Consider the following 24,841-nt stretch of genomic DNA (forward strand, 5'->3'; position numbering starts at 1 on the left):
TATCTAGCACCTTACCACAAATGCCATCATTGTTACCTGGACATAAGACATTGGGCAGATCTGTTTTCTGCCAACACCCACCATCCTATCTATATTCTTCTTCTTCTATGATTCCCATCCATCAGCTAAACAGCAATGATTTGGCCAAATGAAGTCTTTCCACCACTTTCTGTCTTGTACCAGCTTCATGGCTTTCTTCATCTTTAAACCTTATTGTTCAATGTCTATCCAACAAATTTGCTTCTAGTCTAGTTCCTTGCACTCTGGTATGTATCACCATGTATGGTATCCTTTCCAAGTCCATTCTTGACACATGTTCAAACCATCACAATCATCTTTCTTGAATTTTCTGTAATAGCATTATTTTTTGCCCTTGCTGTTTTCTTATCACTCCATTTTTTATTTTCTGTGGTCTTGAAATTCTTGGTATGTCCTTCAGCTTCAGTCAGTTCATATCTGCTGTCAATGTCTTTCCTCATACTCCAGCTTTCTGACCCAAGCAGCAGTAATGGCACAATTGTCTCATATATGCTGATTTTCATTTTTATGGAAATATGTTTAGCTTTCCAGATCTTAGAGTTTTCCAAATGCAGTAGCAGTCAGTCTGATGCTGCTTCTTATGTCATCTTCACAATTCCCATTCTTTGATATTAGTCTTCCAGTGTACACACGGTTTTTTCAATTGTTCTAGTTCTTTGTATCTGACTTTGATCTTTTCCTCTTGTCTCCCAGTTGCCATAACATTTCTCTTCTCTGTGCTGCTCCTCAGTCCAAATTTTCTGCTTTCTTGATCTACCTTGTCAGTTAGTCCCTGTAAATCCTCCTTGATCAATGCTTTGAGGTCAAAATTATCTGAGATTCTATTCACTGTCCTCCAATATAATATGACTTCTCCCATTTCATCTCTCAGCCCTACAGCCATTGTTGCTTCCAGTATCAAGTTGAACAAATCTGGTGATAGCATGAATCCTTGTCTTACTCTTATAGCCATCTTGAATCATTCTATCAGCTTCTTGCCTACTCTCACTGCACTCATCTACATGCTGTAGACCGAGGTAATCAATAAGAGGAACACAAGCCAAATTTTGAATGGGCCCCAAAATCTTTTTATTTACTTATTATCTTTTTTAATTATTATTTTCTCTGGAGTCTGGACCTTGACTATACCTTGACCAAGAAATTTGGACCTTACAAAAAATAATTGACTACCCCCACTGTAGACATTTTCTATCACCTTGATCAAATTTTCAGGGATGCCAGACATTCCCAAGACTTGCCATAACCCTTTCTGACAAATGCAAGTTTGAAGTTTATAAAGTTGTTGTAACAAGTTTGGTTCCCAGAGAATGTTCTATTTCTCCAATATCTGTCTTATTACAAAGAGCTGATTTATTGTACTTTGTCCCAGTCTAAATCCGGCCTGTTCACCTGCAAGCATCAGTTCCACATAGCTCTTCATTCTCTTCTGCAAATCTTGGTGAATGCTTTTCCCAGCACAGTCTTGTTTGTGAATCTTGTTAAATAGCTGGTGCATCATCTTTACTGTGTGTTCCTCACCTACTTGAAGCAGCTCTGCAATTATATTGTCACTTCCTGGCACCTTTTTGTTTTCAGCTTTCTATCAAAATCTTTTCTACTTCTTCTAAGAATTCTGGCATCTGCTCTCCCTCATTAGTGCCAGGAAGCTTCCCCAGCACCATTTCATCACCTGTGTTCGGCACACTGTACAACTCTTCAACATAGTCTTTTCCCAGCTATATATACTTTGTAAATTATCAGTTAGGAAAATTCTTTGAAATACTGGGCCCAATTCCCAAAACAGAGCACCTAATCTGTATGCTGAAATCATGCCACGGATTGCTTGAATCAACATTTAGGTGCCTCGGTGCCAATGTGAATATCCAGAGGTAGGAGTTGGCTATTCTACTTAGGCGGCTCATGTTTTAACATTGAACTACCTAGGTAAAAATTATCAGCTGTTTTATACCAAACTGATTGGAAAGTCAGAGCTACTAACTCATGGGAAACAAGTTATGACAGAGTAATTCTGAATAGTGCTATCGGGTGCTCATAATCTCAGGAAAGTGCAATCTTTGCAAGTCAGTGGAGAGATTTTTTCCCAGAAAAAAACAAACCTGACCAACCGTATCAAACCACAGTCAACTTCCACTGGTCAAGAATGTTGAAATTCTGGCCAAACTCTTCATTATAATAATGGCAGAATAAATTTTCAAGCAGATTTTTCCTGTAACAATCTAAGAAAGATTGATAGACGGATGGGGGCAATCCAATCCACAGGAAGGACCAATAAAATACAATACAAGAAAATATTTAGAAGGAAAACCCACACAAGTGTCTCTTCCTTCAGTTCTCACCTTGATTTCATTGCTCACCTGGGGATTCAACACGAACTTCACACGACCTTTATACCCAACGTGAAGTTTAGCTACGTCAAAAATAACTGTGCAGAGTTCATCATCTTTGCTGAATCTATCTTCATCACAGACTTTCAGCTCCAGCACGTTCTGGGAACAGAAGTAAAGGTTTTTATAAATTATATAATTTCAAAGAACCCTGTTAGTAGGAAATCCTTGAGGCTATGCGTGTTTAGTCTATGCACATAGGGCAAGTAGTAAAAGAAGGAATGGGAGAAGTGAGAGAGTAAGACAGAATGGGTGAGGCCATATTACACTTATTCTACTTTAAAGAAATAAACTGAGTAATAAGGGGGGGGGCGGGTTCCACTCAGGCCATATGTATATGCATATGTATATCTCTCTAGAGTCTGATTCTGGGCCTATGTAACTATAGGGTTTGAGTGAGAATAAAACATCAAAAAATGACCTAAAATAGTATTTCCATGCTTTAAAATGTCTCTATTTTTAAGTCTATTATCTTGGTACCTTGTAGGACTAGAAGTAGGTTATGGTCCCCAGTTAGAAACTTTCTTTTCCAATGGTGTAGGATGTTCATATTTAATCCTGCAGAATTCCAAGATATAGGACTTTACATATTCATAACAACATTATGGCTAGGAAAACAGACACTGGCCCAGGATTGAATTTTGCCTGTCCTAGACCTCAGATGGGGGTAATTTTCTGGGGAAGAAGGAGGAAGCATTTTTCAGATAGGTTGATTGGAAAATAAAATGGCTGCCCCTTGAAGCTGTCCAGGACTTGAGAATGTTAGAATAAGTTCTTGGGGAAATGAATTAATGGGCAGAGGACAGGTGAGATATGCACACATCCGTTAAGGGTCCTTCAAAGAGTTCCAGTAAATGAGTGGGTAATTAATTTCAGGGTGAAGTCTAAAGAAATTCTGGCTCAGTTTAGATCTGCAGGAGAGCTTCAGATCCCTGACAGGAGTGGGGCGCTCTCGTGTATCATACCTTAAGACGATTGTCAATCCTGTAACAGAAGGTTTCATTCCAGACTGGATTTTTACAGTTTTTGATTGTTTTGGTCCGGACCCTTTGAGTTGAGGCAGTTGGCAGCCACAGTTCTACATAGCAATCGGACTGGCTCACTGTATAAAAGAAGGTAAATTATAAGTAACAGTCTACCCGATGTGCAGTATCACTGAAGGAATTAGTGCAGACTCATTTAAAACTTAAAAATCAAACGGACAGAAGGGAGTGTGTGGAGTCCTTCATTGCTGAGGGTCTGAGGTAATAGCCAGGAAATATTGATTACTGAAGTTGCTGGCATGAGGGGGAGAATTGAGGGAGGGACTACTCGGCCTCCACAGACATTTGAGGGAAGAGTCTACAAGGTTTTGATTTGTTCGTTAAGAAGGCTTAAATAAGGCTTAAATAAAACAGCTAACCCTGCTGGAAACTGCTTCTCTAGATTCCTTCAGAGAGTTCAGACAGAATTAACCCAGGGAGTGAGCTGACTCAACAAGAGCAAAGCCTGGTCTGGTAGGAGGCAGGTGCTGTAAGATAGGCCCCCCAACCATTTTACAATCCACAAAACACACCTCTCAGCCCTTTTCCTGCTTCTATACATCTACCTAGCTTTTTTCTTAAAACATTTTTATCAGAAAAATAATTATGTGCAAACACATCTCTACATACACATGCATTCATATTTACACAAACCACTAAGATGTGTGTGTGGTAAAGTTGCTTTGTACATAACATACCCTTCTTTGTCCTTTACAAGATACTAAGACTTTAGATTATTCCACCTGTATGATATGCCTTTAAAACCTGAGAATAAGAGGTGCCTGACAGTAGTGTTTGACAGAGTTACATTATCAATGGGGCAAGGTAGGTAAGGTGATATCTTTTATTGAACCAACTGTGGGCAAAAGAGACAAGCTTTCGAGCTTACACTGAGCTCTTCTTTCAGGTCTGGGAAATGTACACAGCTAAATACAAAATGAAACAGATTGTTTAGCATAAGTAATTAACACATATTTCAAGGGACCATTCAAGGTGAAGTGGCTAATTAACACCTCTGCAGTCATAGTGGGTAATCTTCAGTAATCTTTGCAACAGAGACACTGGATTTATGGCTTACTAAATCCATGACTTTTTAGTGTCTTGTGGTTGTTTTAACTATTTATACTAAACAATCTGTTCCATCTTGTATTTAGCTGCGACATTCTCAGTACATTTTCCAGACCTGAAAAAGAGCTCTGTGTAATTTTGAAAACTTGTCTCTCTTACCAACAGAAGTGGGTCCAATAAAACAGTGGTTCTCAACCAGGGGTCCAGGACTGCCTGGGGGGTCACGAACAGTTTCAGGGGAGCTGCCACGCAGGGCCAGCATTAGACTCACTGGGGCCCAGGGCAGAAAGCCGAAGCCGAAGCCTTGCCACATGGGGCTGAAGCCCAGGTCTCTGAGCCCTGCCACTTGGGGCTGAAGCCCAGGTCTCTGAGCCCTGCCACTTGGGGCTGAAGCCAAAGCCTGAGCAACTTAGCTTCACCAGGGCCCCTGTGGCATGGGGCCCCAGGCAATTGCCCTGCTTGCTACCCCCTAATGCTGGTCCTGGCTTTTATATGCAGAAAATCAGTTGTGGCACAGCTGGGACGTGGAATTTTTATAGCATGTTGGGGAGGCCTCAGAAAGAAAAAGGTTCAGAACCCCTGCAATAAATGATATGACCTCACCCACCTTATCTCTCTAACACGCTGGGCCCAACACAGCTACAACAACCCTGCATACTGCTTTAGCAGGGTCATACTGTGGGTCAGGTAGGAGCATAGTCACATGTGATTGCAGCAGAGGTTAGCAATAATCAGGAAGCGACCCAACTAGTCAGCCCTACTTATGGGTGTATTAATTACCCACAGAATTAACTCTGAGTGCCTTCTAGCACATGCCAAATCCAAAAACATTCTTCCCAAACCATGGTTATTTATACTTGTTTATACTCTTAATTTATAACACATATTAATATCAACAAGGCTGAATATAAGTTTTAAGGGGAGAACATGGTAAACTACCTGAACCTCCTAACCTACCAACAAGATTATTCAGAGTCCTATTCAGCAGGCTCTCTAACAACGTATTACTTTTTTTCCCTCTCTTTGATTTTGGGCTCTCTCCTTTTCTTCCCTTAGTCTTTATATCTGGCATTTTTCTTTTTTTTCTTTCTTTATTTTACCTACCTTTCCACATTCTGTAGCTCAGGATTCTCTGAAGAACCTGATGGACCACTCAGAAGTTCAGGAACAAAGTGCACACACAGATCATTCTCTTTTCCATCATCACATTTACCAATGGCATTTCAATAGGTCTCATTGCAGCCTGGGACTTGGGACATGTAAGACCTGGTCTGGCGGAAAAGAAGCTCACTTCTCCTGACTTGATCATCAGCCATCTGCAAGCTCTTCCAGGAACTGGACCTTTTTAAACCCAGAGGGGGACTCAAATTCTTTGCTGGGAGAGTCAAATTAGTATCCACTCAGTGAGCTAACTTTACTTTCCACTTGCTACAAGTTCCCTGCTTTCTAAGGCTATCAGTCTTAAATTTGCATCTAAATCCATCACTCATCTATGATCACAATCTTCAGTAAGCTACTTCTCACTAAGATGTATTGGTGGAGAAGATGGAACTTCATTCCCAATCCCAGCACTGCCATGATCAGACGTCGGTAGAGCTCTGTTACCACTTCTATTGTAAAGGTCTCCACTATCTTGGGCTCTTTTTTGCTATTATCTCTAATGCTGTGATCAGATAGTGACAGTTCTTTAATTACCTCTGTTGTGGACACTTCCCCTTCCCTGAATCTTCTTCACTATGCATCATTTCCACCTATTTTAAGGTCCACACAGTGGCATAGAGTGTTCTTTTTCCAGACTCTTATATTATTCGGCTTTGTGAGTGGTGAACATTTTCCATGCATGTTGAGTTTTACCATGTCTTCTGCACATAGCTTTCTCTTTTTTGTTACTTGTCTCCAAAATGTTCTATATGAAGAACTCAGGTGTGGTTTTCTTTGTGTTTATTTTTGAGCTTTGATGTTAAAGGAAATTGCACTAAAATTTGAATTATCAGGTTCCCCCCTTTGGGATTGTTGAGAGTTTAGACAGGTTTCTAAATGAAAAGTATGTCAATCAATTCTTCACTCTTTCATACACATCTTTTTTATTGGAACTGAGTCCTGATATCATTATTTGAAAGAAAATCTGGCATAGTGAGATTTTTTTAATCCTAAAAATCACTGGATCATTTCACCCTTTTAATCTGTAACCTATTAGGTAATCTATTGTCCTCCTTGTTACAAATATCAATCCATAAGACTAACAAGAATAAAATATATTATTTTAACACCACAAAAAAAAATTCTTGCAAGTTTGCAGCAACAAAATACAATGCTAGCACAGATATGCAATAAAGATTATTCCTTTTCCTTTCACCCTAGAAAATTGTTGTATGTTAGAATTATTTACTCTAAGATTATCTCTTTTTTCCTCCAGTTAGCTCCAAGATGCTGGAGTCTGACATTTCTGTGGGTATCCTGTAATACAATGTACAGACTATGGTAACTCCATTTAGGATTGAAATCTGACATTACAGTCGATAAGTATGGTAGTCCATGTAGACTGTAGTGTGTCAGGTACCTTATGCTTTTTAAATCCTAGTTATACTTGGACACCCATATGGGTACTTGTACTCTGATAATAAACAGGGTGTTATGGGAGCTCTTAGTGCTTGAGTGCATCTCAATGACAATAATACTTTTATTAAATACTCTCGTTGCTTTCAAGAACTATAAAAAACAGCTAAGAACAGTAGAAATACTCACACAAGTCAGCCTTCCGGAGATTTCTCATTCCTATTATTTTTACATGGAGCAAGTTGATAGAAATTACTTCTTCCTGCAGAAGAATGATTAACAAGATACACAGATGCAGATTAAGATGTGTATTCATCAATAGACATGCATCTAATATAAAGAAATGAGACATGATGGTATGGCATGGTACAAAGGCTTTATTGGCCTGAGTTTGCAATAACCATATTACTCAAGAGAGGAAAAGGCATAAGCGAGTTACTGATACATAGGTCATCCGAAATAAGTGCTAATAAAATCTGTGTATTTTACCATCATTTTTTCAGTATATTTAACTGGTTTTTTTTAAATCTACTAGAGCTAAAAATGTTCCGTTGTATACCATCTCTACATCTGTGAAACAAATCTTGCCTATTTGTACAGGGCCTAGCACAATGGGGACCCAACCTCATTAGCTTTGGACATTAACATAATATAAGTAATGGAACAGACCCTAGCCCCAGTTTCTCCTCTTTGAGCCACTCTGATGTTTCAAAGAACGAGCACAGTTGTCATATGAACACAGCTTGGGATACCAATAGCATAGGTATGTAAAGCCAGCATAGTCCACCCACCCCACTCCTGCGCACAGAATGCAGAAGAAGGTATGAAGAGGCAGAGCTGAAGCACAATCCACAATCCTAGCAATTCTCTGGCAGCAGAGCAGTTGCCAGGAAACTTATATCATTTAGAGCAATCCCTTTGCCCCAGCAGGTGAATTAGCTCTACATTTCCTCAGCCTGCCCAAACTCCACTCCACTGCACACTCATCCATAGAGAGCAAGATTTTGTGGCACCATGGAGACAGACACCCTACATGGGCTCCAGAAATCCTACCATCCATACCCCAGTGCAGCAAAACTGCACCTGTTTTGCTGTATCCAAGGTCCTTCATGGCCACAGAAAGAACACTTTCAATCTTTTTGTAGCAACATTACAAACTCAAATTAAAATGGTTCAAATGACATAGTGGTCTATGCAATGCAGGGTTCAAACTGCCAAATTTAAAAGTACATCAAATAGCTTATTATATATGCCAAAAGTTAAAGTATTTGCAAGTACATCAGCAAACATGAACGCCCTAGGGAAACACTGAACAAGGTATTACTAATACCAAACATTCAGGACACTATTTATTTATTCATGTTCTGATTTACATGATACTGATTCTAGTCCAATGCACATGTGGAAAACATGGAAGAAAATACTCTGAAAAAAATGCGTACAAGGAAATACTCACATAAGCATATACATCTGTGAGGGCTAGTCTACACTTACCGTCTGGGTCGACGCGGTGAGTTCGACTTCTCGGAGTTCGAACTATCGCGTCTGATCTAGACGCGATAGTTCGAACTCCGGAAGCGCTGCGGTCGACTCCGGTACTCCACCACTGCAAACGGCGGTGGTGGAGTCGACGGGGGAGCCGCGGAGTTCGACCCCGCCGCGTCTGGATGGGTGAGTAGTTCGAATTAGGGTACTTCGAATTCAGCTACGCTATTCACGTAGCTGAATTTGCGTACCCTAATTCGAACCCCCTTTTTAGTGTAGACCAGGCCTGAGATAGTAAAGGGAAACAGGCTACTCATAGTTAGGGATAAGCAGAGCCAGAAAACAATTTAAAAAGTCAGGGCACGTCCATACTACCCGCCCGGGTCGGGGGGTAGCGATCGACTTCTCGGAGTTCAATATATCGCATCTCATCTAGACGCGATATATCGAACTCCGAACGCGCTCCCGTCGACTCCGGAACTCCACCACCGCGAACGGCGGTGGCGGAGTCGACGGGGGAGCCGCGGACTTCAATCCTGCGCGGTGAGGACAGGTAAGTACTTCGAACTAAGGTACTTTGAGTTCAGCTACGCTATTCGCTGAACCAGGCCTCAGACTTGTTTGACAAAATACCACATTTTTCACAACTGCAAATGAAAAGGGGCATGGCAAGATCACTTTCTGCTAGCAGAGCTGGTCAAATATCTAAGGGACTGGCCTCTGTGCAAATTGAGCTCCTCCCAGATCCATCTCTGGCAAGGTGCTGCAGGTGGTGTCTGGCTGTATATTCTATTTATGTCCTTCACTGGCAATTTTGTGGTGCCATTGGAGTTTTGACATCCATGTGATCTTTTGCCATGTAGCCACATTCCTTGGTACATAGGCTTCTGTATTTGTTGGTCTTCCATTTAAATAATATATCTACACAAAGAAAGCCAGCAAAACTGATTCATTGCTGTTGGAGGCAATTGCTGGGTTAGGCTTCAAATATCTTCATTTCCGATCTTGTTCTGCCACTTGATATGGAGCAGTTGAAGAAGACAACAAGAATCAAAAACACGAATCCATTGTTCTCCGGCCTTCCTCAGTGCCCCTGTTTCACTGCCATACACTGCAGTTGGCATAACTGTGGTTCTATAAATCCACAGCTCATTAGCAAGTTTAATGACATGGCATCCCCACAGAGACCTCTAAAGGGGCTGAAACATGGCAGCAGCTGTTGCTATTCAAGTGGCCACATTTTCAAGCATCCTCCAAGCACTGATTGTGACATTGCTCAAATATTTGACAGTTGCCACCTGCTCAGTGTCATGCCTGGACAAGTTAATACTGACCTGGTTATAATCTGGAACTGGAGGCTGCTTGATGGTAATGACCAGTGACTTCTTTTTATCCAGCTTAATAACCAGACCAATTCGCGCTGTTCTTTGCCTAACTAGTTCAGCCATCATCTGCAGCGATACACCAAACTGAGCCAACCTATGGCATATTTGAGATCTCAAAGCAGAATAACATTCAACCCACAATGCCACTGTTAGCTCCTTCCTCAAGCTTATCCATCAGCCATTCAATGCCGATATTGCACTGGGTAGCAAAGGCTGGGATACTCAGTGCGGCTTTAGACCAGGTTGTTCCACTGTCAACCAGATCTGTACCTTGAGACAGCTTCTGAGAAGATGGATGAGTTTAATAAACCCCATGCAGCACTTTTTAGATTTCCATCGGGCCTTTGATTCGGAGCATCAAGCAAGTTTGTGGGATCTGATGAGGTGACTCAGCATCCCTGGGAAGGTAGTATCATTGATAGAATGGAAAGCTGCGTTTGAGTCAATGGCAGACATACGACATGGTTCTCTATCTCCACAGGAGTTTGGCAAGGCTGTGTTCTGTTGTCATCAGCATTCTTCAGTATTGGCACTGATTGGTTGATGGATAAGAAAGTTGAGGTGAGCTGGTCAAATAATATTGGGCAAAAAATGTACAGGGTTAATAATTTTGCCACATTTTTCTACTAAATTACTTGAGGTAAGGAAGTACTAGTTACTAAAGAGGTATTTACTGACTAGTACATTTTACAGATGGGGAACTGAGGCACAGAGTTGCTAAGTGACTTGCCCATGGACACATAGGAAGTCTGTGGAGGAGCAGTTAATTGAATGCAGGTCTCCAAAGTCAAAGGCTAATGCTCTAACCATAGACAATCCTTCTTCTCTTTATCAATAACCAACAACTTTTCGTCTTCCCTGTTAACCTCAACAATAACTCTATCATAGGCTAATAAGTTTGGAGGCCAAAGGCCTCTGAGTTCACTGGTTACAAATACCTCAGCTTTCAGTCTCTGTATCTATTTTGGACATCGCTTATTACCTCATAAACAGGAAGCACGGTGTAATCACTATGATTACTACTGCCAGAATTGCTAAAAAATGAGGTTACAAACACAGGGCCTGATCATACAGTCATGCTTCATGCAGTCATACCTCAAGCAAAAGTCCCATTAACGTCTATGAACCTAATTGTGCAATGCTTACTTACACATTTATTCTCACCGAAGTCAATGGAACCCCCACATGCATAAGTGCTCATGTAAGAGTTGTACAAGTAGGTCCTAGGAGTGTTTTGCTAACTGATGCCTCCAGGCTCAGGCCCACCTATTTTGGGGTCCCCCATGAACCCAGAAATTCTGGAATATCCTACTGACAACTACGATTATGATTGTCTTTATCCTAATGACATTTAGTCAACGTACCCTGACTGCTCAGTACTGTGAGATATTTCATACACAATGGCCAAATAGGTTTCTTACACTCAGTTTAACAGTGGCAAAAGAATCCTTAGACAATAGACTGATATAACATGCAAAAAAAGAGGAGAAATAGATCTCAGATCCCAATAAGTCACGACTTATGAAAATATGGAGAGTCTTATGTGAAAAATAAAATGAAACGTGGGAAACATTTGTGTTATATCAAGAGAAAAGGGTAAATACCAAAGCAAAATAGCCTGCCAAATACAATGACAAAAAAAATTTTCCTCTCTTCTATATTTCAAGTTCTTAAAAAAAAGAGAGAGAGAGAGAGAGAGAGAACTAGGATATGTGCTTCTTATTTAAAATGTTTTTAAAATAGAAGAGTAAAATACATAAAATGTTGATTCTGTGAAATCTGGAGCCCTTCAAGTGCAGACCACAGGCTCAGTTCTCAGCTCTGACCATCAGGTAGATAGCAGCTAATAACCATTAGAGTGCACCAGAGCTTCCTGGGAGGCAGGATTTCATTTTCTTCCTTTATATGCCCCCTAACTCAAGCAAAGTCAACTGCACTTAAAACACCTCCACTTGTATTTGCTGCTGTAACATACTTATTTCTCTCCCTTTGAAATGTCATCTAAGGGGTTTGATTCGCTACTGTATTCAACAGAATTCAATGGAGTTACCCAGCATGAAATTGGAGTAACACAGTGATGAATCAGGACCTGTCTCTTTTTCAGGGCTATGCAAACTACACTGGTTTCAGATTGCAAGAGTTCTTGTGAAACTTTTCCTCACCTCTGATCTGCATAGTCCCATGCTCCAAGTTTCTCATTCTGATGGGTTCAAAAACGCAAAGAGAAACTGACCTAATCATTGCCATGATTCAGATGACTGTGCATCAATACAGTGCTAATCTGCATGCTTCACATTCTTTTGATGGGGTGCAGTGCCTTAAGTAGCTGGATAATTATTAATTATATTGCATTTTGGCATGAGTGCCATATTCTTTTGGGTCACAACCAACAACTTTCCACCAAATAAATATGTTTTATGTCGGCCAACTGATCCGATTTAAGTATCATCTGTACTAAAGCAAAACTGCAGGTTGCCCTCAGAGTCAAGTTTTAAAGTATGGCACTTCTCTGAAAAGGTAACTGTGTAAAAATGGCATCTTCTTATGTACAGATCTACCCTGTGTATCCACAGTGACATCTGCCAACTTCAGTGACAAAAATAACGTTTTAACTGCTTTTTATTCCTATCAGCACTGAACAGCCAACCCACCTGAGAGAAAAAGAGTTGGATCCTAGTCCATCTTGTGCATCATCAACAGAAATAGCAGCAAAGAGTCCTGTGGCACCTTATAGACTAACAGACGTTTTGGAGCATGAGCTTTCATGGGTGAATACATGCTTTCGTGGGTGAATACGTGTAGTCACTACATGCATCCGACAAAGTGGGTATTCACCCACGAAAGCTCATGCTCCAAAACGTCTGTTAGTCTATAAGGTGCCACAGGACTCTTTGTTGCTTTTACAGATCCAGACTAACACGGCTACCCCTCTGATAATCAACAGAAATGTTTACTAAGTTCAAATCAGTTACACTTGTGCAAGTTCCTTGAAAACAGAAGTCATAATTTAAAGACAATGGGATTGTAGGGGTGTCATGAAAGGAAATATTTGGACTACGGATCCATTAACAAGGTGATGAAGTGCATGGAGGATGGAACCCTGCTTGACACTCTAACACGTAGTCCCCACAGAGCTATCACAGCTGCCAGAAGGAATGCCCTCACATATTCCCTCACCATTATCACTGCCATCATATCCTCAGTTCCTTGTAACTTGCCCCACAACTTTACTCATCTGCATAATTTCCACTACACCAGTCTCTCACTGAGACTACTTGGAAGCCTTTTTGTTTGTTCACTTCTTTAATTGCCTTCTCATTGTTAACGGATATATTGCCTGCCTAGTCTTTTGGATCATTTACCATCCTCAGTAATTGTCTAACCTCTTTCTAATCCCATTCTCCTCACTACCATGCTTCTCTCACTCATCTCCTGGCTCCTGATCCCTGATCTCCTGCCTTGTCTTGCCTTGTGCTTCTCCCATTCAGTTTTCAAATTTCACCATCACACCCTACTTGGCATCCGTATTCTTTACTGTAAACTTTCCCTCTTTCTGCTGCACCTGCTTCTCTCCCAGCTGCCCAGCATCCTCCTCACACTTTTGCCCTTTCTCACACCACTCATCACGTCTGCCCCAAAACTGCCCCTTCTGTCATCTCCTCTACTTCTCCTTCCCTCATATGCACTTCTCCATCCTCCTCACCCCATTGACTCCAGTTCTCCAGCCTCTTGCCAAGAAGAGCAGTGAAACATTAATTTGTGAGAATTTTCTTCCACATATATGCTGTGAGCCAAAAAACTTCCTCCTTTCTCTATTACCAAATGAATGGGTGTGCAGAGTTAAACGCTTATGGCAGACACCAGTTCCAAATTCCCACCCAATTTCATGGTAAACTGTCAGGTCAAATAGAGCTCCAAGTTTAGATTTTGTGAAAAATAAGTTTTACTAAAGTTTAAACCAATATAAATGCTTCTATGATTTTTTTTAAAACACCGCCAATGGTAATTAATGTAAATGTTTTTTAAATAAAAATATTTTCTTTAGTGTTTGTAACCCAATTGTTATAGCATGTGGCAAACGCATCAGTGGGAAACTGACTAGAACCTAAAGAGTAACTGACTGATCTATTTTTGTTATTCACAATGAGGAAAAAACATCAAAAGTACAGACAGCAAATATAAACAACAGACCAGATCTGACTTCAAAATTCTTTCCATTTTAAAAAAACTGAGGTGCTATTTATAACACAGGAAAGAAAATGTATATATTCAAAAGCCATTATTTTTAACCTCAGTGTGAACATTTCAACAGTCATGTGTAATACACTGAATTGACTCAGAAAATGTTTTGTATATTTTTCCTCCCTCTGTCAGAATAACCCTGCTCATTCAAAAAATGATCTCTCACATTCTGACAAAGACAGAAAACAAAATTTACAGTCAGCGTTCTTTCAGTGCCCATTGCAGGCTTTTCTATTACTGGCTGTAAACAGTACCAAGTACATTCATGGCACTTAAAATAAGTAATAATAAATAAGTAGTAATAATAATTATTAATAATAATCTGGCACTGCATCCCTGATTTGAGCTGGATGATCACCGTTTCTCTCAGTAGGCAGACAGCCTCTGTCCTGGTATATGACACTTTTGGTACATGCTACTGGTTCATGCTATAGCTCCTTTTTAGTTGCTGGATAAGTTCCTGCTGTTCTTCGCTTTGACGTGGAATTGCCTCCTGAAAATGTCTGCATTAACAATGGCTCCATTTTTTTCAAATTAAGTCTCTTATATATAACGCTTTAGACCCTGAGTCTGCACTGAGAACTGCACAGGCAGACCCTGGTACCCATGCAGAGCCTCACTGACATCAACAAGGCTTTGCATGTGCACAGGAATAGTTTCATAGAGTTTAAGGCTAGAAGGGACCATAGATACCCAAATATTAAGCACAAAGACTTTAGTTAAACCAGAACATTTCAGTTCTCAGGAGACTAAACTGTATGCCACAGGCAAAGAACAGGAAAGATCAAGGTGGCAGAGGTCCTGTCAATGGCAGGGAACTGATTAGGTGAGAGATGCCCAAAAGATCCCAGCAGGTGAACCATGCTGTCCCATGCTGTAGAGGAAGGCAAACAACCTCCAAAGTCCCAGCCAATCTGACCTGGGGAGAAATTCCTTCCTGACCCCAAATGGGGTGACTGATGTGACCATGAGCACATGAGCAAGACCCACCAGCCAGACATCTAGAAAGAAGATTCTCTGTACCACCACAGAGCACTTGGCCTCCCATACAGTGTCCCATCTCCAACAGTGGCCAATCTCTGAAGATGTGAAAAAACCTTAGAACCTGCCCATCCGGTTCTCAACATAAGCTATACACTAGCGCCTATCTCTACTCTCTAGCTGTGGACATGTTGCCATAAACCTGGGGAAAATCCTTTCCTTCCATCCTCCCAACTTTTTTTCCTACTGTAACTGTAGGATGCAGCTTCATGCTAATTACTTCTCCAGTCTGCTCAGTGAAAATTTGAACTACTTCTTAATAATAATCTTCAACTATGACTTTTAAACGTATTTCTAAACATTACGGAAGGCCTTACAACAAAACTATTCCATACTCCAGGCTCCCTGGAAACCTCTGAAGACCGAGATAAAATCCCCAAATATATATCTTTTACCTTCAAATTTACAATTTATACCTGAAGAAACCTTCTCTAGAAACAATACCCCAAATACCTATATAAGAAATCCACATATAGGTGGAGCAGGAAGTGATTGTTTTTACTGAGGGCCAGATTTTGCTGACTAGTACCTTACTTCCTGAGTTGTCCCACTGAAATCAATGCAACTATTCTGGAGCAAGGTGCTACCCAGCATGACTAAGAGCACCAGAATCTAGCCCTCAGGCACTTCTATGAGTAGAAGCACACTTTAGGACTGAATTGTGGAGCCCTTAGTTTCAAAGGAATTACTTGCATGAGTAAGGGTTTATCAGTGTGAGTAAGGGGTCCACAATCTGGCCCTTAAGAACTTCAGGAAAGGCCTTTTATTTAGAGGAACATTCCAGCTACAATCACTACACCCTCATCCCTCTGGGAGCCTTCTTTCTTTTGAAGCATTTCTTCTCTCTCTTTCACCTGAACATCTACCAATGTGATACATGCCATCATGTGCCAGCAATGCCCCTCTGCCATGTACATTGGCCAAAACGGACAGTTTCTACACAACAGAATAAATAGACACAAATCTGACATCAGGAATCATAACATTCAAAAACCAGTAGGAGAACACTTCAATCTCTCTGGTCACTCAATAACAGACCTCTAAGTGACAATTCTTCAACAAAAAAACCTTTAAACACAGACTCCAACGTGAAGTTGCAGAACTGGAATTAATTTGCAAACTGGATACCATCACATTAGGCCTGAATAAAGACTGGGAGTGGTTGGGTCATTACAAAACCTAAACTTAATTTCCCCAATACTAATTTCTCCCTACTGTTACTCACAGCTTCTTGTCAACTGTCTGTAATGGGCCACTGTCTTACCACTTCAAAAGTTATTTTTCCTCCCTTGGTATCCTGCTGTTAATTGACTTATCTCGTTAGACTGATCTCACATTTGGTAAAGCAACCCCCATCCTTTCATGTATTTATACCAGCTCCTGTATTTTTCACTTAACGTATCTGATGAAGTGGGTTCTAGCCCATGAAAGCTTATGCCCAAATAAATTTGTTAGTCTCTAAGATGCCACAAGGACTCCTCATTGTTTTTTCTCTCATAGTATTCCCCGTCCTATCATTAGCCTCTAAATTCTCTAAGGGGGGAACAAATGTGTACACCTTACCCAATAAACACATTTCTGACACATTCCTTGTAGGGTATGCTTTAAAATGTTGTATTGCATAGTGCACTTAAAGTGCTATGGCAAAGTACTACAACTACAAAAAGTAAATCAAATAAATTGAAATTAATAAATGACAGAGGCTCCACTTAAATAAATCCTGTCTCTGAAGGGTTGGAGACACTGAAAGAATGCATGTTCCTGCACCGAAAAACACAGAGGAGAGCAAGACATTTTAAAATGAACACAGAATAGATGCAGTATGACAATGCTAGGCATACATTAGAAATATCATAGATAGATAGATTAGACTGGATAGGTCCAACTGTTATACATACAGGTATTTCATACCTAAAGTTAAATTGAATGGTGATTAGCAAATATGTCACTACTCTTTCCCCCACCCCAAACTTCCAGATTTTGTTCCTAACATTTTCTGTATTGAATCTTATAATCAGCACTGGACAGCATTTAGTGATGTTCCATCTGTTTAGTACCCACCTGTCTTGTTTTTTGTCCTGAGATGCTGCTTAGGCCCTGAAAAATCAAGAGAGCAGAAATGTTTACATTTAAAAAAATCTTCCATTTCTGCTTTTATTATAATTTTACATTTACAATCCCACATTAAAACCAAATTTAAAGATACACAATAAGCCCTCGGAGACCATGATAGTTCCCCACTGCCCTGAACAACAGGTTATTCTGCATACACTTGTTTTATTAATGTTGTTGGGCATACAGTTTAGTTATAACAACCACATGCAGTAGGAGGACAGCCCTTGCAACTGCGGATACCTGAGGAACAGCAGACTTGCTCTTCCCAGATCCTCCCCACAGTTCAAGCAGAACTCTCACCACTTCTTCTCATGTGAAATATCTGATTTGGAACCTCACCAGGGCGGGCTAGGTATTTTGCCGCCCCAAGCACAGCAGGCAGGCTGCCTTCGGCGGCTTGCCTGCGGGAGGTCCCCGGTCCCGCGGATTCGGCGGCAGCCTGCGGGAGGTCCGCCGAAGCCGCAGGACCAGCGGACTCTCCGCAGGCATGCCGCCGAAGGCAGCCTGCCTGTCGCCCTCGCGGCGACCGGCAGAGCGCCCCCCATGGCTTGCCACCCCAAGCACGCGCTTGGCGTGCTGGTGCCTGGAGCCTCCCCTGCACCTCACACAATTTTGTTGAGCTTTGGTGGGGTTTTCCTTACCTGATTGGAACTTGAATTTGATCCCATTTCGCTCCCTGTTGCATACAAGTCAGCTGTTAAAAAGGCACTTGAGTACTATGTCCCGCACAGCTGGCAGTGATTCCTGATGGAGATTTACAGACTTTACACTGGCAGAAGTGGACAAGCAGGTGTTTTATTAACTGACTCAGAGCCCCACCCCTCTGTCATTTCCAAAAATTAAGCAATCTCTTCCTTCTTTCCTCAGCCTATTAAGGCAAGTCTACTGAGTTAATGGAAGATGGGATTATTTATTTTGCAGCTGCCTTGATTTACCTTACTGAGGACACTGAGATCAGTGGGGCCCCATCCTTCCAAGTACAGCCTTCTAGCAAAAAACAATAATAAATAATGTAGTACAGTTATACAGCACCTGTAATCCCCAAAGGATATCAACACACATATGGCCAATTAATTTTACAGCACTGAAAAGCATACTGGACACTTTACAGTACAACTATAAAGTCCCTGCCCTGAAACTTACAATCTAATTTTAGATGTGACTAGTGGAGATGATGAACAGTGTGGGGGGGGACAGGATGAGGAAGGAAAAGGGTTACAGCAATAAGAACCTGCAGCTTCACAGTAAGAATTTGCTCATTTTAGTGGTTCAGTTAAAAGGAATTAATATATATATATAAATATAATCCATCCCAGAAGTAGTCCCTGCCAGCACTACCCCTGAGAGGCACCGTCTGAGGGACAATGGCTTCCCTGTGTCCTCCATGCACCAGAGTGTAATAACTAGAGCTACTCAGGAATTTTTCAACAAAATGGTTTTTCAGTCAGAAAATGCCAATTTGTCTAAACCTAAATTTTGCATGGGAATGTGCCAGTTTCAACACAGCTCTTGTCAGGGAAGGTTTCTCAGGTCCAGGATGAAATTGCTGGTCAAAACCAAAGACAAATGGAGCACCCACTCCCCACCCTCAGAATATCCAACAGCCTAATCATTAGGGTGCTTGCCTACAACGTAGGCGATGCAGGTTCATGTCCCTACTCTGCCTAGTTCACTCTTTCCTCCCCACCTGCTCCAGGACTTAGGAAGCCCATACAAGGAAGTTATAGTTCCCTCCAGGGGTATGTAGTTAGTCCCAGTCACAATCTAGCTCAGGCTGACTGTTATTGTTAACTCACTTATTGAGGGCACCAAAGAAAATCACTTTATAAACTACATACAACACCTCTAAAATGCAGTCATCTGTAGGGTGGAGGCTAGCAACCAACAGCACAGCACTTGGGAAGGAAGTACTGGTAATTTTGTCCAGTGACAACCCCTATTATTCTTACCAAAGTTTCTGGTGTGTTTTTAGTGTCTGTGTAGTGCACACAGTTCATAAATAAGGCTACATTTATGTCACAGAGGTCATGGAAGTCATGGAATCTGTGACTTCCAGAGATCTCTGTGACATTCTCTGCCTCAGCCCCAGGGCTGCGGGACTCTGGAGCTGGCAGTCAGCAGGGCCCTGGCAGAGCTCCGGTGAGAGCAGCAACGGGGGACCCTCTGTGAGGTTCCAGCGACAGGTGACAGACTCTTGAGGGGGCCTCCTCAGGGTTCCAACGATGGTGACAGCCTCACATGGGGGAGGAGCAGGGGGAATGCCTTGGGTGAGCAGCTGAAGGTGTCACGTTTTCTCTTTGGGAAATATGGTCACTCTGCAGCTCCCAGCCACCATGGACAGGGGAGCCCTCTGCAGCTTCCAGCAGCCGCCGGTAGACGGGGGTTCCCACAGCTCCCAGCCACTAAGGTGGCAGGGGAAACCATGGAGCCGCAGCACCAAGTTACAGACAGGTCACAGCTTCCAGGAATATTTGTTTATTGCCCATGACTTGTCTGTGGCTTTTACTAAAAATAACTATCACAAAATCTTAGCCTTATTCATAAGATCTCATCACACACACACACACACACACACACACACACAGAGGAGTGACCTGGTACTTACTAATAGAGTAATGTCCCTGACTCCACAATAATACACTACACTGACAGCTATAATCTGGTGCTGGTGCAGACCCAATTTGAAGTATAAAAGCTCTGGATGAAAATCTGAATGTTCAGCCTCTGAAGGACTCCTTAGAAATGTATTTTTAAAGGACACTGAGCATCTGCATCCCAAAGAGAACCAAAACCTCCCCTTATCCCTGTTTCACAACACCTCCCTGAAACAAATCTATGTTAAATTATTATGAATAAATTTGGGTGGAGCACCCACAATTGAGGTGCAGTTTCCTTGTGCATCTTGTAAAACTGGTTTTTCTAGCCTTTGGATGAGGAATATTTCTCTAGAGGGAATTCAAGTCACCATCAGATCTTTCACTGGTAGTCTGTTTGTAGTAAAAAATGCCAATAGACTCATCGGACAAACCATTTATTTGGCTCTGCGCAGAGCAGAACATGCTGCTAGGGGCCTCATGGTAAGGGGTCCGGGGCCGCGGGGGTTGGGTAAGGGGTGGGGGCAGTCAGGGGACAGGGAGCAGGGTGGGTTAGATGGGGGTGGGATCCCAGGCAGTGTAGTTAGCGGCGGGGGGGTCTCTGGACAGGGCAGTCAGGGAGCAGGGGGGGTTGGATGGGGCATGGGAGTCCTGGGGTCTGTCAGGGAGCGGGGGTGGATAGGGTTCAGGGCAGTCAGAGGACAGGGAGCAAGGAGGGTCCTGGGGGGCAGTTAGGGTGGGGGGGGTCTCTGGAGGGTGTGGTCAGGGGACAAGGAGCTGGGGGGGTGGATGAGTTGGGAGTTCTGGGGGGGGCTGTCAGAAGGCAGGGCAGGGGTGTAGAGAGGGGTTGGGGCAGGCAGAAAGTGGGGGGGTTGTATGGGTCGGGAGTTCTCGGGGTCCTGTCAGGGGGTGGGGGTGTGGATAAGGGTTGGGGCAGTCAGGGGACAGGTAGGGGGTAGAGTCCTAAGGGGGCAGTCAGGGGACAAGGAGCATGGAGGCTTAGATGGGGGAGGGGTTCTGGAGGGTAGTTAGGGGCAGGAGTCCCAGGAGGGGGTAGGAAACATTCATAGGAAACGTTGTTGAGCAAAGTGCATAGCTATATGAAGGTACGTGTCCCAGAGATCCAGGGAGATGACCCAGTCCCCCAGAGATCCAAATATGGAATAATCACTGCCAGGCTTACCATCCTGAACCATTGACAGAGGAGGAAGTTGTTTAAAGTCCTGAGATCCAGAATCAGTCTCCACCATCCTCTTTTCTTGGGAACCAGGAAGTATCTAAAGTAAAAACCTTTTCCTACAAGCAGCAATGGAATAAGGTCAATCATCCCTAAGAGCAGGAGGGATTGTACTTTCTGTCTTAAGAGACCTCTGTGAGAAGGGTCCCTGAAAAGGGATGGGGACGGGGGTGGAGCTGAATTGCAAAAAGAAAAATTCCTGAAAATTCCCTTCTTTGACAATCAGCAAGGTTTCTCAAAATTCCTGCTAGATGGGGAAGCAGGTGGCCGGGTGAAAAATGTCATTTTTTCACTTGGGAAAACTTCTTTTTTGCATAGTGAAAACAACTCATGAAACAGTTTGATTTTACAGATGTATGCCAAACTCATCATTTTTCACCAAAAGAATTATAGCACAGCTCTGTTACTGTGGCAAAAATGGTTACCTGCAGATGGGCATTCAGTTCTGGCTCCCAGTGTGTTGGGTAGTGGAAAAGGAAGGATTCTACTGAGCCAGAGTCCAAAACAGTTCTTTGTGTCTCCTCATGTGATCCTTTCACTCTAAGCTTAAGGTCATCTTCCTCTGCAGACACAAGATGAAGAATGTTCCCAAAACCATGGTGGAAAGTGAAGAGAAATAGCCCCATCAACCAATCACTTAAGAATCTCATTAACCAGTGGCCATTTGGAATTGTGATGGAAAAGTCACACAAGGCACAACTCACACATTGGAATTTCTTGCCATCTTCATACAGAGACAAAAGTTCCTCCTCCTGGTTTCTGGGAATTTTTCACAAGAGCTAGGAAAACAGTTTTTGCAAGTTAAAAGTTGACTTTTTTTTCAGTGTGTCAAAATGTGAAATTTCAGGAAAGCGATTGCAATATTTGGAGAATGATGGTGAATTCATATTAGGGATATAAATCTATCAGGTTAGCCCTGGCCTTCCTAATGCCACTCCCTGTTCTCTCAACAACATAGATTGAATTTAGCTGATTTTTTGTGAAATAATGCCATCAAAGGCAACCAGTTTAGAAAGAGATGCAGAAGAAAGGATGTTTCTTACAGCAGACTGGCTGGGTCATAGGCAATGGGCCTGATTCTTCAGGCACCGCAGATGAACAACTCCTACTGGACTTCATAAGTTATATGATGCTCATATGCTGGAAAATGAGGCACCAGGTTACTCAGCTACAAGTGCAAGCACAGGTCATAGCAAAAATACCTCTTTCCTAAACGCAGATGCTCCTCCCTCCTCTCTTCTTCCCAGTCATTCCAGTCTTCCCACCATTTCAAACCACCACTTCAGGCAGACATCCATCCCCGTCCCTCTTCCAAGCCCCTTCATAGTCCACAAGTAAAGACACCCTTTGATGGGTAGGATGTAATTCCTTTAAAAGAGGGGCCACTAAAAGAGGGGCAGAACCTCCATGTGGTACAGACCTGCCTACCTGCTGCTGTGTAACAAACATCTCCTCTCTGCAAAGCTGAAGCCTTGGCATATGGCATCCTCAATAGAAATTCCAGCAAAGTCCATTAGAATCCTTCATCTATTGGTTTTTACTTGTCTCTGTTGGTTTCAATAGGAGGACCAGTAGCCTGCAGATTACTAGTCAGGTTGTTCTGTTTAAAAACCTAACAGGCCAACTGAAAACAGTACAAATTAATAGATAACTTTCAACTGGAATTTCCAGTAAGGATTCTCTAGCTCTATGGATCACAGGATATCCCATATCACACTTCATAATACAATGCACTATATTCTAGCACGTCAAAGATGAACAGGACTGTGACCAGCAGAGGAGAGCTTGTGGGTAGAAGGTAACTGTCAGAGAAACAGAGGATGTCTATGGGTTAAAATGGCTTGTATTTTTTCCTGACTGAGCACAATTAAAAATCATGCCCAGCAAAAGCAAAGTAGGGGTCATTTCTCCTAGAAGCCTTCAGCCTTGCAAGCACCTTAAGCCAGCATGTCCTCATTTGGTTCACTACATACTTGGACTCTGATTGGCTCCTGCACTTCAATAGTCATTTTGCATCATCAGAAAAAGGTATTTATATGCCATCAGGAACTGAAGTGTCAGCAAACTAATGAGGCATTTCCTGTGAGAACATTAATGATTTAAATCCTTTGTTCTGGATTATAACTTCCTTTCATTACAAACACAACTTTTTCTCCCTCTCCCTTTTTGTACTTACATCTCCTCCATTATGAACTCCACCTCAAGCTCCTCCTTTCTCTGAAAATAGAAAAAAATGGAAAGATGGGAAACAGAAAGAAGAGGCCTAATGACATTTTTGGCCAAAGCTGGGTAGACACACACATTCCAGAGAAAGATACAGAAAAACAAAAAGAGGAGGAACAATTAATGATGAAACTGACATAGAAAAATAAAATGATTCATTAACTAATTTTACCCTGTTGGAATATGGTATCTTCCAATACAAAGCCATAAGAAAGGTGCACAGGGGGCAATATATGGGATGGAGATTGGGAAATGCTGGTGCTCCCCATTTCTACCTGGAATTTCAGTTCTCACCTCTGAATTCAAAGTGAAGGTTGCATGGACTATCTCTCCAGGTCTGACTTCAGCCACATCAAAGAGAACAGTGAAGAAAAGGTCGTCTTTGGTGAGTGGGTCTTCATCATAGATCCTCAGTTCCAGGATATTCTGGAGACAAGATAAGATATTCAAGAGTTGCATATTTTTGTTTTTCATAATGCTTGAGAATTAGAAATTCCTCATTATGGAACAGTACTATCCAATTTGGACCTAGTTAGAATTATTTTGGGGAGGACAGAAGGGGGAGGATAGAGAGAACAAGGAAGTGATGCAAGCATTCCTATGATCAAACAACACGGCAACATGGAACACTAAGACTGTTCAACTATCAATTGGTTGGTCAAGAATTTTGTCCCTCATGGTCTAGATAAGTAGTACCGGAGGGTAAACCATCTGAGCCCTGAAGAACTGAGATCTGTCACTGTCCCTACCTTAACTTTGTTCTGGATCCTGAAGTAAAAGGTTTCATTACACTCAGGTTCACTGGAGTTCAAAATAGTTTTCATCTTGGCCTCTTCCTTTGAAGATGTGGCAACCACTAGCTTACATAACAATCAGCTGCACTCACTACAGCAGACAAGAGAAAATCTGATATATACATTCTTAAAACGAATATATTTATAACTGATTGTTAGTGCACCAGAACTAATGCCTGCTAACAGGAGGACAAGTATATTAAATGAATGTAGCCCCTGCCAGTAAATGGCATTACCCAGTGTGGTTTGTAAATAGGGAAAATAGATTCAACTAAAATATTGGGGGTTTTAAAAAGTGAATTAATTCCTTTGTTTGCTGTAAACTTTTTTTAAACTTTATAATGCGTTTGCTAATCAGGAATCTAATAGATTGACTCTATTGCACTAGATTTTGACAAAGTGCTGTATCTAGAAAACTTCCAGTCCCAAACAGATACTCTGAGACACAAAGTGACTGAAATACTTCATAGTTCATAGAAATAAGAAATAGAAAACCTTATTAAGTCATCCAGTCCAGTCCTCTGCCAGGAGTGAGACTTATACATTTTCAATGGATGTTCAAGACTAACCAGGAAGAGCCACTTTGTCCACCCCACATCCCTGTACCATTTCCCCCATGGTAAATTAATGATCCTCTTCATCACACTATGTGGTCT

The 24,841-nt window shown here is 41.9% G+C and overlaps 1 protein-coding gene across 1 annotated transcript in view; it reads right to left on the reverse strand.

Annotated features, from left to right (window-relative positions):
• The window catches only part of LOC123368606 (cytosolic phospholipase A2 epsilon-like), a 51,166-nt gene extending 26,951 nt beyond the window's left edge, over positions 1 to 24,215 (reverse strand). The window contains exons 1-7 of the mRNA XM_045013518.1: positions 24,141 to 24,215; positions 23,686 to 23,817; positions 23,345 to 23,385; positions 9,889 to 10,033; positions 7,259 to 7,331; positions 3,389 to 3,525; positions 2,394 to 2,525 (exon numbers count right to left, since the gene is read on the reverse strand). Coding sequence (XP_044869453.1) covers positions 2,394 to 2,525; positions 3,389 to 3,525; positions 7,259 to 7,331; positions 9,889 to 10,033; positions 23,345 to 23,385; positions 23,686 to 23,817; positions 24,141 to 24,215 — 735 coding nt within the window. The remainder of the gene's footprint in view (positions 1 to 2,393; positions 2,526 to 3,388; positions 3,526 to 7,258; positions 7,332 to 9,888; positions 10,034 to 23,344; positions 23,386 to 23,685; positions 23,818 to 24,140) is intronic.
• Positions 24,216 to 24,841: the final 626 nt, after the last annotated feature.

This window comes from Mauremys mutica, chromosome 4 (assembly GCF_020497125.1).
Source record: "Mauremys mutica isolate MM-2020 ecotype Southern chromosome 4, ASM2049712v1, whole genome shotgun sequence".
NCBI classification, from domain to species: Eukaryota; Metazoa; Chordata; order Testudines; family Geoemydidae; genus Mauremys; species Mauremys mutica.